The sequence below is a fragment of the Pelophylax lessonae genome (assembly GCF_965119305.1).
Source record: "Pelophylax lessonae genome assembly, chromosome: 10".
Taxonomy (NCBI): Eukaryota; Metazoa; Chordata; class Amphibia; order Anura; family Ranidae; genus Pelophylax; species Pelophylax lessonae.
The window spans coordinates 148,177,283-148,194,802 of record NC_138777.1 but is presented as its reverse complement, the minus strand read 5'-3'; the positions used below and the strand labels follow the sequence as shown (position 1 = coordinate 148,194,802).

At 45.0% G+C, this 17,520-nt stretch overlaps 1 protein-coding gene across 1 annotated transcript in view; it reads right to left on the bottom strand.

The window, feature by feature from the left end:
- Window positions 1-208: 208 nt before the first annotated feature.
- The window catches only part of SF3B2 (splicing factor 3b subunit 2), a 112,966-nt gene continuing 95,654 nt past the window's right edge, over window positions 209-17,520 (bottom strand). Inside the window, exons 19-20 of the mRNA XM_082270127.1 lie at window positions 14,939-15,124; window positions 209-348 (exon numbers count right to left, since the gene is read on the bottom strand). Coding sequence (XP_082126253.1) covers window positions 277-348; window positions 14,939-15,124 — 258 coding nt within the window. The 3' untranslated portion in view covers window positions 209-276. The remainder of the gene's footprint in view (window positions 349-14,938; window positions 15,125-17,520) is intronic.

Here is a 17,520-nt window from a genome sequence, read left to right as displayed (position 1 = left end):
CATAGACCGCAATCCTTTAAACCAAGGCAATACGTGTAGTAATTATATGTAATGTTACAATCCATAATCTGTTCAGTTAGATACTGAAAAGTCATTTAACAAGTAAACTTTCCAAAAGTATCTTTTACAAAAGGTTATCCCAAACAACTTTACATTATTGCATATTTTATCTAGGAATGTATAGAAGAACCAGTAAAGACATACGGTTTATCATGTTTTATTACAAATAAAAACGAACATCGGAAGAAAAAAAAAAAAAAAAGGAAGAAATAGTACTCAGAACTTGAACTCCTTGTATTTTTTGCCTCCTGCGCGAGAGTCTTGTGGCTGTCCCTTTCTTTTCTTTTGCTGTAAGAAGATGAAAGAAGTGTGTCAAATTGGGTGATACAAAATGACAAATTAATGACTAACAAAAGACTAGGTCAATTTATTAGACTGCTGTTTGCCCTTGTAAAACTGCAGCCACCATCGCTCATTTTGCTTCAGTGCGGCAAGGAGATCAGAAATGGCAGGAACCACCAATCCCTTATCTAACGCATTTGAAGTGCCCGTACACTATAACCCATGTGCACTGGGCTCCAATGCGTAGGTGCAGTGCTATGTGTTACAACGAATCACACAGTTTACCCTTTAACTTTTCAAAAAAATAAATTATATTATAGGATCTTTTCATGTGACAACACTGAAGAAATTACACTTTGTTATACAAGCTGTACACTCACTACTTTACATTGTAACAGTGTAAATTTGCTGTCCCCTCAAAATACCTCAACACAGCCATTAATGTCTAAACCGCTAGCAACAAAAGTGAGTACACCCCTAAGTGAAAATGTCCAAATTGAGCCCAAAATGTCAATTTGTGTGGCCACCATTATTTTCCAGCACTGCCTTAACCCCCTTGGGCATGGAGTGCACCAGAGCTTCACAGGTTGCCACTGGAGTCCCCTTACACTCCTCTATGACAAACATCACAGGGCTGGTGGATGTTAGAGACCTTGCGCTCCTCCACAGTCCGTTTGAGGATGCCCCACAGATGCTCAATAGCGTTTAGGTCTGGAGACATACTTGGCCAGTCCTCCACCTTTACCCTCAGCTTCTTTAGCAAGCAATGGTTGTCTTGGAGGTGTGTTTGGGGTTATGTTGGAATCCAGCCCTGCGGCCCAGTCTCCGAAGGGAGGGGACCATGCTTTGCTTCAGTATGTCACAGTACATGATGGCATTCATGGTTCCCTAAATGAACTGTAGCTCCCCAGTGCCAGCAGCACTCATGCAGTCCCAGACCATGACACTCCCACCACCATGCTTGAATATAGGCAAGACACTTGTCTTTGTACTTCTCACCTGGTTCACACTATCTGAACCAAATTTATCTTGGTCTCTTCTGACCACAGGACAAGTTCCTAGTAATCCATATTCTTAGTCTGCTTGCCTTCAGCAAACTGTTTGCGGGCTTTATTGTGCATCATCTTTAGAAGAGGCTTCCTTCTGGGATGACAGCCATGCAGACCAATATGATGCATTGTGGGGCCTATGGTCTGAGCACTGACAGGCTGACCCCCCACCCCTTCAACCTCTGCAGCAATGTCGGCAGCACTTAGACGTCTATTTCCCAAAGACAAAACTCTGGATATGACGCTGAGCACCTGCAGGCAACTTCTTTGGTCAACCATTGCAAAGCCGGTTCTGAGTGGAATCTGTCCTGTTAAACTGCTGCATGGTCTTGGCCACCATGCTGCAGCTCAGATTTAGATAAACAAAGTTATTCAGCGCTGCTACTACTATGATGTTTTCCCAAATACATAAATGTGATACACAACTTTGGAAGTAATATATGTGCAAAATAAGCAATAAATATTCCAATAATCAACAATTGATATCAAACAGAAATCAAAGTCCTTAGTGCTGTAGTGAATAAATAAATAAGTTCAGTAAAAATAATGTCCTTAAGTGCATATAACAAAAAGTGCTGCTGTGCTCCACTTTCTTGAAAAAAGTGCTGGTGCTCCCCCTTGTGGTTCCCTACTTACCACAAGTAGAAAGATATCAGGCGGATGGTTATAAATATATCCAAAGATCCTTGTGGATGCAGCCTTTTGGGTAACAATTGTTAGGAGAGATCCTTAAAATAGATGCCCGAGACTCCAGAGTGTCTGGCCAGATCAACAGCTGCTCCCTCTTTCTGTACCTGCGCTGTCCTTGCTGAATAATGCATGTGAGATACTCAGGGTGTGCCCAAACATTTAAATCTCAGACCATCGAGTCATTTCAGTCTGTAGGCAGCTCTCCTCTCTGTAGACAGCAAAAGCAACAGCCACAGGGTGTGGTGGCTGGCAAAGAGGCTGCTGTCTGAGAAGCCGTAAAGGGCACAAGGTAAGCATTCCGTTAAGTACCTGGACAGGATCAGCTCGTGGACCCACATGTCAGAAAAAAAAATGGATTTTTGTACTTACCGTAAAATCCTTTTCTCTGAAGCTCGACAAAACGCAACTCCATATCTTCTTAGACCATTGGGTTATGCTCCTCCAATCAGGAATAGGCACTAGGCAGGAAAAAGCTTTACCACGCCTATGAGGGCTGTCCCTGCAGGCATAACCCCACACACTCTCCTACAGTAGCCAGTTTAGTTGCAAGCAGTGTTTAGAAGACAAAAAAAAAAAAAAAAAAAAAAATTCACTCAGAAGTAGAGGGGTGGGGTACTGTGTCTGTCGAACTTCAATGAAAAGGATTTAACAGTAAGTACAAAAATCAATTTTTCTCTATCATTCGACAGACGCAGATCCATATCTTCTTAGACCATTGGCATGTCCCAAAGCAGTATTTATATGAGGGGTGGGAAGACAACGCAAAGCAGAACGCAACTCTCCAAAGGCTAAACGTAGCCAACCAGGTAATATGGAGCTCACCTAGCAAAAACACACCCTCAGAGAACAAAAAAAGTTTCTCTTTAAAAAGCAGCCTGCAAAACCTTGCGGCCAAAGGAGGCATCCAAAGATGCCAACACATCAACATAGTAGAATTTTGTGAAGGTATTCACAGACAACCAAGTCGCCGCTTTGCAAACTTGCATCACTGATGCCTGATGGCGAAAAGCCCAAGAGGCACTCAGCACTCTAGTAGAATGCGCCTTCACTGGGAAAGGAGGAACCTGACCCTTCAGCGAATAAGCCTGAACATATGTCTGCCTGATCCACCTCGAAATGGTCACAGCCAATCCCTCAGGAGGTCCCTCAGTAAGGACAAAAAGAGCATCTGATTTTCCGAAAAGACTCAGTAGCCACCAGGTAAACCCTGATCGCCCGAACCACATCCAATGAATGCAAGGCAATTTCCTTGGGATGCTTGGGCTTGGGACAGAGTGGAGGCAGCACAATGCTTTCATTCAAATGAAAACCAGAAGCCACCTTAGGGAGAAAAGATTGATTTGGTCAGAGTACCACTTTATCTCTGTGGACCACCAGATAAGGTGGACAGGATAACGCCGCCAATTGAGACACACTGCGGGCAGATTGATAGCCATCAAAAAGACAACCTTCTGAGACAATGAAAGCAGAGAAATCTTCCGAATGTTCTCAAAAGGAGGCTTTTGAAGAACAGACCCTACCAGATTCAGATCCACGGAGGTATCGGGGACCCCCTCGGAGGAACCATATGGCGCACTCCCTGAATGAAGGGACGAATCAAGGCATGCGTAGCTAACGGGCGTTAAAAATATATCGCTAAGGCCGACACTTGGCCTTTGATAATGCCCAAAGCCAACTGCTGTTCAACCCCTTTCTGCAGAAAGGCCAAAACCCTAGCAACCGAAAAAAAGAGCAAGGGTGCATCTTCAGCGATTCGAACCATGAAATGTATGTAAAGCAGGAAGGAAGATCAGACCCTGAGACAGCAGATCTTCTCTGAGAGGAAGTCTCCAAGGAACATCGGCAACCAACCTTACTAGGTTGGCGTACCAAGACTGGCGAGGCCAATCTGGAGCCACCAGAATGACCGGAATCCCTTCCACCTCTATTCTGCGTAGAAGACTCGGCAGAAGTTTTGCATAGATCAGCTGATACTGACCCCAAGGAACCCACCAGTGCGTCTGTGGCGTCAACCAGAGGATCTCAAGATCTGGCTACGAACCTCTGAACCTTCTTGAGACGAGAAGCAAACAGATCAACCTTGGGTGTCCCCCACCTGACACACAGGAGAAGAAACACTACCAGGTGTAGGGACCACTCCCCTTGATCCAACACCTGATGACTCAGGTAATCCGCTTGCCAGTTTTCCACACCTGGGATGTGCACAGCAGAGAGGGCAGGGACAAACTGTTCCGTCCAGGCCAAAATTTCAGGCCACCTCCCTGGCCACCAAGACACTCTTGGTGCCCCCCTGGTGAATGATGTAAGCCAGCCGTGGCATTGCCAGACTGAATCCAAACCGGACAATCTTGCAGACAGGTCATCCAGCAGCTCAGACAAAGCTTTATTGCTCTGAGCTCCAAAATTTATCGGAAGTTTGGACTCTTTCACTGTCCAGTTTCCCTGAGTACAGAACCTCCCCAGCACCCCACCCCAGCCCAACAGGCTGGCCTCCGTGGTTACCACCTTCCAAAACAACGGGAGGAAGGGCTTGCCCTGGCATAGTGCTGGAGAGTGAAACCACCATACCAGCGCAGCTCTGGTGCTGCGGCTCAACCGAATCACATTTTTGTCTAAAGACTTTGGAGCCTTGTTCCATTTGACCAGAATCTCTCGTTGCAAAGGTCTGGTATGGAACTGAGCAAACGGAACCACCTCGAAGGTTGATACTATCAGACCCAAGGCCCGCATGCACATTCGCAGAAAAGACTGTTTGCCAGCAACGACCGGATCGCCCCCTGCAACTTTTTCAGCTTGTCTGGGGGAAGCAAGACCCTCCCCAAGGCTGAATCCAGAGTCAGGCACAGATAAGGCAGTCTAAAAGGAAGGTATCAGGGCGGATTTCTTGAAATTGATGGTCCACCCGAACTCCCGCAGGGAGCCGACAGTGATTGTCAGGTCGCCCATCAGGGCTGAATGAGAGTCTGCTTTCAATAGAAGATCGTCCAGATACCCCAGTACCGAAATCCCCCGTTGGCACAACAATGCCAACACCGGGGCAAGTACTTTGGTAAACACCCTGGAAGTGGAGGCGTGACCAAATTGAAACCTCTGTACTCGCACAAAGCGGTTCAGAGCCTTGAGATCCAGAATTGGAAGCACTTTGCCCTCTTTTCTGGGCACAGAAAACAGGTTTGAAATAAATCCTTGAAAGTGTTCCTGAGAGGGAACTGGTACAATCACCCCTTGGGACAGCAGATCTTGAACCGCCTCCCGTAGCTCCCTTAACCGGTCTGGAGAGGCGCGCAGGTTGGACAGGAAGAATCTGTCCGACAGACAAGATCGGAATTCGATCTTGTACCCCGATTAGATCAGTTCATGAACCCATCTGTCCTGAATCAAGGAAGTTCAAGGTTCCGGAAAGAAGCGAAGGATGTCCCCCCACCCCAGAAGTGGGTGAGGGCGCCCCTTCATGCAGACGAGGATTTGTCCGCAGATAAGGACTAACTGGTCTTTGATTTACCTGACCATGGCTTCTTGGCATTCCCAGAAGATCTGAACGGCTTCCCTTTTTCTTGCGACCCGGAGGTACGAAAAAGCCACTTATGAGCAGTGAAGGAAGGCCCCCGTTAATGATGTGGCACCTTGCCCTTAGCCCCCCCCCCCCCCCCCGTAAGGCCTTTGATCAACTCGTCCAAGGAGGATCCAAACATCCTCTCCCCAAATAGGGAAGATCTATCAAAGCCTTTTTGGAAGCCTGGTCCGCAGACCAGCTTTTCAACCACACCATGCGTCTGATCGAAATCACCACTGCCGACACTCTGGCCACCAGGGGAGCCGCATCCAGGGACGCATCAGACATGAACACCAGGGCTTGAGCCATCTGGTCTATCAGTTCCAGCACGGCTGGGGGGAGCTGCTCAGCTTCCAAGTTCCCTCTTAATAACTTCACCCATTCAGTAACCGTCTGACACCATGACAAACCTTGGTTTCAAAATGGAACCCGCAAGCATGTGCAGATGGCAAGAGAGAGACTCCACTCGCCTATCCACAGGGTCCGTGAAGGCTGGGGATTCTTCCACAGTAGACTTATTCAGCCTGGAAACCGGGAGATCCACCTTAGGTGGCACGGTCCACCTAGTGGAAACTGCATCTGCAAAAGGATAAAGGCGTTTAAAGCGCTTAGGCACCACTAACGTGCTTGATGCGCCGCCATTGTTTATTGACAATATTGTCAATAAGTTCCGGACAAGAGAACACCTTGCCCGGTATTCGGGATTTGCAGGAGCCAAAAGACAACTGCGAACCCGACGCTGTAGATTCATAAGCCAATTTTAAAGATTCCGCACTGAAACTGTAAGTGCTTCCACCATTGCGCATCCCTGCGCAGCGGCAGACGTGGAAAGGTCTTCTTCACCATCAGAATGTGATGACACCGACCCCTCAGGGTGGGGTGCATCTATGGTGGCCTAGGAGGGAAACTACAGAGGGAGGCGAAGGCAGAGGGTATTTGCGGCTAGAAACGCTTTTACATACAAAATCTACCTTCGACACAAGGTTTCCCAAGACTGCCATAATCGCAGACATAGGCTGCGACCCAGAAGGTTCCGCAGCCACTCCTAAGGGGTCTGTAGGTGAAATAGTACCCTGGGACTCCATATTACACTATGAAAAAAATGCAGTGTCACTTTAAAAGTTGCTAAATCGAGATCCCACCGCTAAAATTAGCAGTATAGCCAATGCCATACAAGCCGGTAGAGAGGGCGAGTAAAACCTACAGGGGACCCAAGAAAACATTACCAGACCACTCAGGAGACTGCTAGCATGATCTTGCGAAAGTGAAAGTAAAATGTTCCTTTACAGGAAATGACAAGCCAGCCTGTCAGATTATATAAAAGTTACATGCTGTTTGCCTGTCCATCATTGTGGACTACAAGAAAATGGTCGCCCCCTGTATTCCTATGGGAAACAAAAAATGGCTGCCCATGCAATTCAATGGGAAAAGAAAAAGCATGAATCTACAGCAAAATGGCGGCACCCACGGTGCGCCATTCGCTCTCCCGGATCCCCCCCCCAAGTGGTCCCAGAAAAGAGGCATCAGAAGGGCCTTAGGAAGAGACCCCACCAGGACAAGGCCACTCCGGAAGAAAAAGGCTGCCGCAATATTTCCGCTCCCCCCCTCCCATGTAGTTGGACCTACTATGGGTAGAGGAAAGGTGGAGGGGTTAGGCCTAGCATCCCAGAGGCAGGGGAGCCAATGGAGGCCCAAAGGTCTGACTATTCCAGGGATGGGGCCCAAGTCCACCCCGAGAATGCCAGAGGATTGAGGGACAGTATTCCTCAACATACCAGGGTACCAGGTGGGTGCCACTCCACACAGACGATCTCCCACCCGGGGTCGGGGTGTGCTGCCAGCCAGGGGGTATGCTGCAACTCCGGGCGTTCCAGGTCGATCGCGTCCCAGCGAGACTTGTCCAATCGCAGGCTCGTCCCCATCCATCGGGGCTCTGCCGTGGCAAAGGCCTAGTTCTGGACTACAACCTGTTCAGGCTCGTTGGCCTGGCTGGGAGACCATAAGGATCTAGAATATCCAGTTCAGAAACCACAGCCGGCTGTTGCTTGTAGTTCTCCAGGAACTTAACTAGTGGAAAAAAAAAATACAATATAAAAATTTTCCCTATTAATAGCGAAGACCAAAGTCCCAGCAGGAAACTAGGTCCTATTCCTAAACTAGGCAGAAAAACTGGCTGCTGTAGCAGTGTGTGGGGTTATGCCTGCAGGGACAGCCCACATAGGCGTGGTAAAGCTTTTTCCTGCCTAGTGCCTATTCTCGACTGAAGGAGCATAACCCAATGGTCTAAGAAGATATGGAGCTGCGGCTGTCGAATGAAAAGGGGGGTACACGGGACAGCAAACCAAGACGACGACCTCCCACCCTGCACGGTAGGGGCGAACCTATGTGCAGAGGAAGGCTATCCTGCACAGAAATCCAGGGTCGCTCGGTACCCCTGGAGGGGGGGGGGGGGGGTCCTGAGCAGCTTGGAACAGCACAATTACCTCCAAGGGTGTCTACATCGCACTGAAAACCAGGGACCAGGTGGTCTGCCCTTGCACAGACAGAGGACATCAGACCGGCATTAAGACCTATGTGGCCCAAAAGGGCATCTGCAAAGGAAGGACGGCTAGTACTTCAACTGTTAACGGTCCCCGCAGTAAGAGGGTAGAGTGAGGCAACCAGCACCCGCATATACAGCAATGCAGCTTTTAGGGGGAATGGAGAGGTCATACTAGTATTCTGACACTACAGGGCGGGACAGCCCAGTGCCTACCACAGACACATGGTCTGCAGAGCAAGGCAGCAAGCGGATGAAGGGGGCGCTACAGTAACAGCGCCAGGGGCTCACAGACTGGACAGGGGAGCTCAAAGCAGAACCCGAAATTGCCATCTCCAGTGCAACTGCTACCGTTCTCCTCCCAATTTGTGCACACCTGGCAGCCGGTAGGCAGTGCCATAAAGTTTATCATATCCAGGAACAGGAGCACTACAGTGCCCAAATATCTGAGGATCAGGTACGACACAATGTTGTGGACCCCCAGCCCTGGGATACAGGGCCTAGCGGGAGACGAACATCCAGGGAGGAGCTCATCGCTGGCTGGCAATGTACACAAAGAGCAGCTTGAATGCCATCCCATTGGGTGGAATGTACCCATATAAGGGGGCCCCCATAAAAACGTTGCCAAGAAGGCAGAAATCTGAGGCCCCCGTAAGGGAGGCCTTTGGCTAGGGCCCTTTAACTAGAGCCAAAGGCCTAGTTAAAGGGCCCTAGCCAAAAGAGCTAGGGCTCCTCCATTTTGCCCTAGCCAAAAGAGCCGCTCCATTGGAAGCTACCACGGCCCCAAAAAAGAACCAAAAAGCTTGTAGCTACCGACCACTCCAGGGAGTATATGCCCAACACCGCATCCAGGGAGGGGGGGATCATCGACTTACCGAGCGAAAACTCTCCCAAAAACAGAGCCTCCGCTCCATCGAAGTGGGGAGGCTGTCAGCCAGGTAAAACTGACACGGATTAAAAGGCGCCCAGACATGTATGTGTTCCTGTGAGGCGTTTAACTCTCTGGCTGCCACGGTCCAGGATGGGGCATGTCTCGGCCGACACAGCTCATAACTAAAGATCTGTGTGCACTGGCTGGCCAGACTGGGGTGACCACTGGATCTAGATCATCATGGCCCTGGCTGTTGATGGAAGATCTCTGCAGGAAAAAATTCCAATCAAAGAAAAAAAATAAAATAATGGAACCACAGGTCCCAGCAGGGAACCAGATCCTTACTCATTAGGCAGAAATAAACTGAGCTGCCTATGTCAGAGAGGAAGTTGACTATCAGCTAGGATTGCCCATATTTCTGCCCAGTGTCCTACCTCCTGTAGGTGGCAATATAACCTAAAGGTCCAGAATAAAGAAGACGCTGCCTCCGTCAATGAAGGTAAGGGAAAAGTATTTTCCCTTACAGTAATTTAGGACAACGTTGCAAAAATGAATATGCCCCAATGAAAGTCTTAGGAGCAAAGCTACATTTTAGACAACATAATCCTAATTAACAAGAATTCAACCACAGGCGAGTCGAGTAATTCGTTAAAAGGGTGTCCAGCAGACAGTTGATTATAAAAGGGCGTGCATTAAAGAAAAACCCTCCCCATTTAATGCTGTTAGCAATGGCACCACATGGAAGAAAAATGTCACATGGCCTGAGAAAGAATACTGTAGCAAAAGTGATACAAAAATTTAACAGAGATGGAACTGCCACCATCTAACAAGGAAGTCCAGGCCATCCACGGAAGCGAAAAACTCGACAGGAGCATCTTCTGATAAGGGTTGAAGAAAATCGCCATGCAAGTTCACTGCAGATAGCTAAAGTAGAAAGCCAAACTGGGGTGATGGTTTCTCGTGACACAATATGGCGTATACTGCAGAAGAATGGCATTGCATGGGTATCATCCACGAAGGAAGCTAAAGCGGAAGGCTACGGAGACCAAAATAAATGTTTTTGGAACGGATGGCTTCAAAAAACTGTATGGCAACGCAAAGGTGAGGAGTACAAAGAAAAATGCATGGTGCCTACAGGTAAACACGGTGGTGGCAGTGTCCTTCTGTGGGGCTGCATGAGTGCTGCTGGTGTCAGGGTTTCATTGGTGGTATCATGGATTCATAGATGTACTGCGCTATATTAAAAGAGAAGATGCTACCATCATTCAGTGCCCTTGGTCGCTGTGAACTTTTCGAAAATGACAATGAGCCAAAACACACATCTAAGGCCACTGTTGCATTTCTGAAGAACAAGCTGAAAGTGATTCAGTGGCCAAGTAGGTCTCCTGATCTTAACCCAAACACCTATAGGGAATTCTGAAGAGACAAGTTAAGCATCACTCTCTAGCCAGCATCTAAAAGAGGCAGTTATGGAAGAATGGAAAAAGACAACACGTTGCCAACTTGTTTATTCTATGCCTAGAAGATGCGGTCCTTACAAATCATGAAGGTCATACAAAATACTAGATGTAGTAGTTTGTTGTGGAGTGTAATAATATTTGCAAATAATTTGAGTAAAACTGAAGATTTTGTAATTAAAGTTCCGTTAAACTTACTTTCAGGTAATGAGCTAAATAATCTAAAAAAGTTCAGTTGTCAAAATTTTGGAAATGGTTCTTGGGTGAGATCTGGATTAGAATCCTACTTTTCATAAGGGGTGTACTCATTTATGCTCAGCACTGTATAAATATATTATATATATATATATATATATATATATATATATATAATAATTTAATATACATACGCACAGTACATATACACACAGCGGGTAAACCTATTTCTACGGGGCTATTGGCATGAAATTTTCGCCACAGGTCGGTAACAACCTATGCAACCCATACATACAAAAAAAAAAAAAAAATTCAGTATTGAACACGGTAACTGAAATGTAGTACTTCATACAAAATCCTTTGCTGGTAATGACCGCTTTAAGGATGTCTCCTGTATGGAGAACCTAGTCGCATGCATTGCTCAGGAGTGATTTTGGCCCATTCTTCCAAACAGACCATCTTTCAAAGGACTCTATGAACTCTAATCTTTAGTTCTTTCCAAAGATTTTCTATTGGATACAAGTCAGATGATTGGCTGGACCACTCCGGCAGCTTTGATTTTTTCTCCCAAACCAGTTTAGTTTCCTTGGCTTCGTGTTCATCTTCATCATCCTGGTAGATGGCAGCAGATTTTTAACAAGAACGTCTTGGTACATTTTTCTATTTATTCTTCATTCAATGACATGAAGTTTGCCAGTACCGTATGCTGAAAAACAGTCACACACCATGATGTTTCCACCTTCAAACTTCACTGTTGGTATGGTGTTTTTGGGGTGATGTGCAGTGCCTTTTAACCTCCAAACAAGTCGTGTATTATGGCATCCAGGGTTCAGTTTTGGTCTCATCTGACCAGACTATATTCTTCTCAGTATTTCCCAGGCTTGTCTAAATGTTGTGCAGCAAACATTAAAACGAGCTTCAACGTGCTTTTTCTTCAGCAATGAAAACTTGCGTGGTGAGCGTGCATACAGGCCACAGCGGTTGGTTTTCTTCAAAACAATTGTAACTGCCAATTCCAGGCCTTTCTGAAGCTCTCCACAAGTGGCCATTGGCTCTTGAATAACTCTTCTGATAATTCTTTTCACTCCTCTGTCAGAAATCTTGTGAGGAACACCTGGTAGTGTCCGGTTTATGGTGAAAGGATGTTCTATCCACTTCTGGATTATAGCTCCAACAGTGCTTGTTCACTTGAACATTAAGAAGTTTAGAAATCCTTCTGTAACCAATGCCATCAGTATGTTTTGCAACAATAAAGGTTGCTTTTACTCATCTTGAGATGTTTGTGCGACACCTTGGTAAGGAGACCTTTTTATAGGCCATCAGTTGTGATCTAACCAGCTGATATTAATTTGCACCGACAAGAAGCGGGATTGCATTATAATTACTAATAGATTTCAGCTTGTGTCTTGGCTTTCCATGCCTTTTGGCACCTCCCTTTCCTCATATGTTCAGTACTTGTTCCCTGTGTCATTCCATTTTATGACAACCAAATTTCTGAAATTATTTGTTTTGTTCTCTGTATGTATGGATTGCAACCGACATGTGGTGAACATTTCATGTCATCAGCACCTTTAGAAACATATTTACCCAGAAAAAAATGGTGATGTAATTATATATATATATATATATATATATATATATATATATATATATATATATATATATATATATATATATATATATATAAAATGATCGATGATTATTTGATCCCCTGCCGATTTTGTAGGTTTGCCCACCTACAAAGAAATTATATAATTTATCAGGTGTGTTTTAAATGATAGAGACAGAATACCAACAAAAAATCCACAAAAACACAATACAGATACAAATGTAATTGAGTTGCAGTTCAGTGAGTAAAATATTGGATTCCCTACCAACCAACAATAATTCTGGCTACAGTATGTGCTCATGTGGCAAACAGATTAGTCCTGTCAATTTAAGAAGGTACTCCTAATGACAACTTATGTGTATAAAAGACACCCGTCCACAGAATCTCGTTACAGTATTCCATTCACACCTCACTGTCATGGGCAAGAGCTGTTTAAGGACGTCAGGGACAAGATTGTAGATCTGCACAAAGCTGGAATGTGCTACAGGACCATCAGCAAGAAGCTTGGTGAAAAGGAGACAACTGTTGGAGATATTTGCAAATGGAAGCAATATAAAATAACCATCAATTGCCCTAAATGATTCAGAGAAGGATTGGGAGAAAATGCTGTGGTCACAAGAAACCATTTGGAATTAACTTGACTCGCCGTGTTTGAGGAAAAATGCTATGACCCCAAGAACACCATCCCTACAGTCAAGCACAGAGGTTGAAACATTATGCTTTGTGGCTGTTTCTCTGCTAAAAGGTACAGACCCACTTTGCCACATTGAGGTGCCAATGGACAGAGCTATGTATTGTAAAACCCTGGTTGAGAACCTTCTTCCCTCAGGCAGAACACTGAAGATGGGTCGTGGATGGGTTTTCCAGCACGACCATGTCCAAAACATACTGTCAAGGCAACAAAGGAGTGTAGCCAGTCTCCAGACCTTAATCCTATAGAACATTTTTGGAGGGAGCTGAAACTGAATTGCCAAGCAACAGCCAAGAAACCTTAAGGATTTTGAGAAGATCTGTAAAAAAAAAAGTGGACCAAAATCCCTCCTGAGAGATTTGCAAACATGGTAACCAACTACAAGAAACATCTTACCTCTGTGCTTGCCAACAAGTGTTTCTCCACCAAGTACTAAATCATGTTTTGCTTGGGGATCAAATAATTATTTTACTCACTGAACTATAACTCAATTTATAACATCTGTATTTTCTGGGTTTTTGGTTGATTTTCTCTATCATTTAAAATACACCTCTAACACAGAGCATTTTCTTTGTAAATCGACAAATGTACAAAATCTACAGTGGATCAAATAATTATTTTCCCCATACTATGGGTAATAAAATATATATATATATATATATATATATATATATATATATATATATATATATATATATATATATATACATACATACATACATATATACATACACATATACACACATACACATATACAGATACACACACACAAAAATATGCACATCTTCAACATCGAATAAGCTGCAACAGCTGATATTAAAGCAGTGTTCCAGCTGGGGAAAATAAAATTAAAAAAGTCAGCAGCTACAAATACTGTAGCTGCTGACTTTTAATATATAGACCTTTCCAGGGAGCCCGCGATGTCAGCACCCCAGCAGATTTTCAGATCGGCTGCTGCCGCCGCCATTCGTTGCGAGGGTAAGGGACAGTGAAGCCTACAGGCTTTACAGCCAGTCCCCTACTGCACGTGTGCGAAGCGCGCTGCACTTCCTAATTCCCCCGTCGCCGGGCCAATTAGAAAGGGGGCTAACTTCCGAGGGACGGCGCCGCGGAGCTTTCTCCCGGAAGGGGAAGGGTACCTGTAGCAAACAAACAAATGTGGCACTGGAGAGGGTGGGAAGAAGCAGATTTAAAACAAAACAAAACAGCATCACAGCCAGGAAGTCATCTGGAGGACTTCTCAATACAGCGAAAAGCTACTGCAGCTTTCTGCTGCTCATCTGCCTTGCTTTCCATTTCCCTTGTTAATGTTGGCCTCAAAAGAATCCTCCTCCACTGAGCAGCCTTGTCCCTGTCCACTTCTCCCCTGCAGGGAAAACGCTCTTGTCCTGACATTAATACCTTGCATGAAGAGCACAAATTTCTTAACCACCCATCTCCCCCATTCCCAGACCGAAAACATATCTCGGTTATCTTTCCTCCCATCCAATTAAATACCATGAAAGAAATAGGAACAGAAGAGGCAGTAGAGTAAGCTAAGGACAGAGTAGAGGGAGAGGGGAAATAGAAAGGGAAAAATGTACTGTAAGGCAATATCTTGTAATCTTTAAGGAATCTATTATGTTCTTTTGAAATGTTTTGTAAGTTTATATGATGAAGTTAATAAAAAATTTAAATATTAAAAAAATAAAAAAAAATAAAAAAATATAAAAAAAAATCTTTCCTCCCATCCCTGATCTTTCCAACGCAAACACCAACACCACTTCTCTAATCTCTCCTGTCATATTGTTCCTGTTTTCAGTATACATACATATATATATATATATATATATATATATATATATATATATATATATATATATATATATATATATATATATATATATATACATACACACACACACACACACACACACACACAAATTTGATGCAAAATACGTACTTTCTGCTTTGCTGCATGTTCAGCCACCATGTCACTAAAGTCCTCTTTTTGTACTTGCTCTTGTGCTTCCCGTACTCTTTCCTCATACTTCTGTGTCATGGCAGATGGATCCAATTCAAGCTCTTCGGGAGCCAGTGCCACTTCTACACCTTGTGGCTCTGTAGGTGCACCCCTTCGGGATAATGCCTATGAAAGAATGGTATAAAAAAAATTAAACAATTCACTTTTAACCAACTCATTCAGTTTAAAAGTATGAAATTATGAACTGTCCAAAGAAAAAAAAAAAAAAAAAAAAACAACAACCCCCCCCCCCCTCCCTTTTAAATATCAATGACCTTATGCAAATGTTTATATTTTAAGTGTGTGACATGTGGGCAACCTATTTCAGTGACAAAACAGTACTGGTTATGCTGCAGAGTAGCCATTCGCCGAACACCCAAGTTTGCAGGGTGTTCGCCCAGACGAACCTCCTGCAATGCACCCAGCGCTGTGAAGAGCATTCTGCACCTTGATTGGGCAAAGCTTTGCCCAATCAGGATGCAGTTTAAGCTTGTTAAGGAGCGGGGCCGGGAAGCTGCGGCGTCCTTTAAAACCGATTTATCAGCTGTCAATGGGTTTCCTTGCTTACCGCTAAATAAAAAAAGAAAAAAAAGAAAATAACAGCGTTCCCCCGCCAGTCCTTTCCAGGCCATTTGGGTCCCCAAAAACCCCCCCCCTGGAGTGGGGTCCCCCCCCAACATCCTTATCAGACCCTTAAACCGGGCATGCAGTCTGGCAGGTCAGAAAAGGGAGAGGGGGGGCTCTTCCCAACAGCCCTGTTTACAACCGATTTAAAGTGCAAAAAAAAAAAAAAAAAAATTGGAAAAATAAAGAAAAAAATGGCATGAGGTCCCACTCTTGGTATGGATTTGGAGGGAAACCCCACGCAAAAATTAAAAAAAAAAAAAAAGCTGCTGTAGCCCCCCCCCCCCCAAAGTCCATACCAGAACCTTATCCGGGCATGCAACCTGACAGGTCAGGAAAGGTGGGGGGGGGCAGACGAGCAGTATCGGAATATGTAAGCACAGTGTCCCTCGATGTAAGTCCACAGTCAATCACGCTGGACCCCAAAAATAAAACGCTCTGGCCTCCTGCCGTATGCCTGCTATGCGTTTTGACATTTCTTATATAGGCAAGGCCATCTGGCTAAGTCACCCGGTGGCACTGCCCCCTTCTGACATGTGACATCAGAGGGGGCGGTGCCACGGGTGATGTAGCTAGGAAATGTCAAAGTGCAGGCCTACAGCGAGAGCCTTTTCCATTTTTGGGGTCTAGTGTGATTGACTATGGGTTTACATCGAGGGACACTATGCTTCCAGATTCCGATACTGCTCGTCTGTCCCCCCCCACCTTTCTTTTGCTTACCCGTCAGGCTGCATGCCCGGATAAGGGTCTGGTATAGATTCTGTGGGGGACCCTACAGCGTTTTTTTTAATTTTGGGGCTATTTTTCCAATAGCCTTGTAACCGCTAGTCATTTTAAATGGATTTTTTTTTCCCTTTAGAAATGTCATTTTTGCTGTAGCATGTTTTATAAATGACACAGATGTGCCACTTAACAGGCACATTAAGGGTTTATTGTTGAACTTTAAAGTGGTTGTAAACGTTTACTCCCTCTTCAAGCATAATTAAACTCACTGGTCTTGAAAAAAAAAAAAAAAAAAAAATTTTTTTTTTTTTTTTTTTTTGATACATGTTCCCCAGGGCAGTACCCAGAGCCCCATACACTTTTTATGGCCAATTACTTACATATAAGCCTTCAAAATGGGCACTTTTGAAGCTTCCATAGACTTCAATGGGGTTCACCGTTCGGGAGCAGAACTCCCGAACAAGGTTGAGCCCATACTGCAGAGCACAAACAAGCCTGATATATCGTAATATAAAGGCATAAGAGAAAAAAAACAACCCTATTGTAGTTTTAGCGGTTCACTGACGGACACAGTTCCAGGTCTTCTGACCACTGGGCTTTATGCTGCTCTCTCTATAGGAGTAGGACTAGGCCGAAACCTTTTTGGTTACGGCCCCTGGGGCAGTCCCAGAGGGTATACCATCACGTCTTGCTATAGGACTTCAGTTTGTAACAAGCAGTGTCAGAAGAACATATAACACAACCAAACAGAGGAGCCGGTGCTGTGTCCGTCAATGAACCTTAGAGAGAAGGATTTTACGGTAAGACAAAAATCCAGTTCTCCCTTTCATTCACTGACGGACACAGCTCCATGTCTTCAGACCAAAGCAGTGTCAATATGAGAAGGTAAGAAAAAAAAAAAGAAAAAAAACCACAGCAATATGCAGAATTCTTAACAAGGCTAAACATAGCTAACCAGGTAAAAACAAGAGCCCAACCAGGAACAACTGGAGCTCACCACCAGGAAAAAAACTTCACCCTCAAGAAGCGGAAGCCTCTGCAACCGCAGCCTGCAAAACTTTGCAGCCAAACAACTTTGCAGCCAAGTACATCCACCTTATAAAACGTGAACCACCGGACGCCTGATGACGGAGGGTCCAGGAGGCAGTAAGCGCCCTCGTAGAACGCGCTTTAAC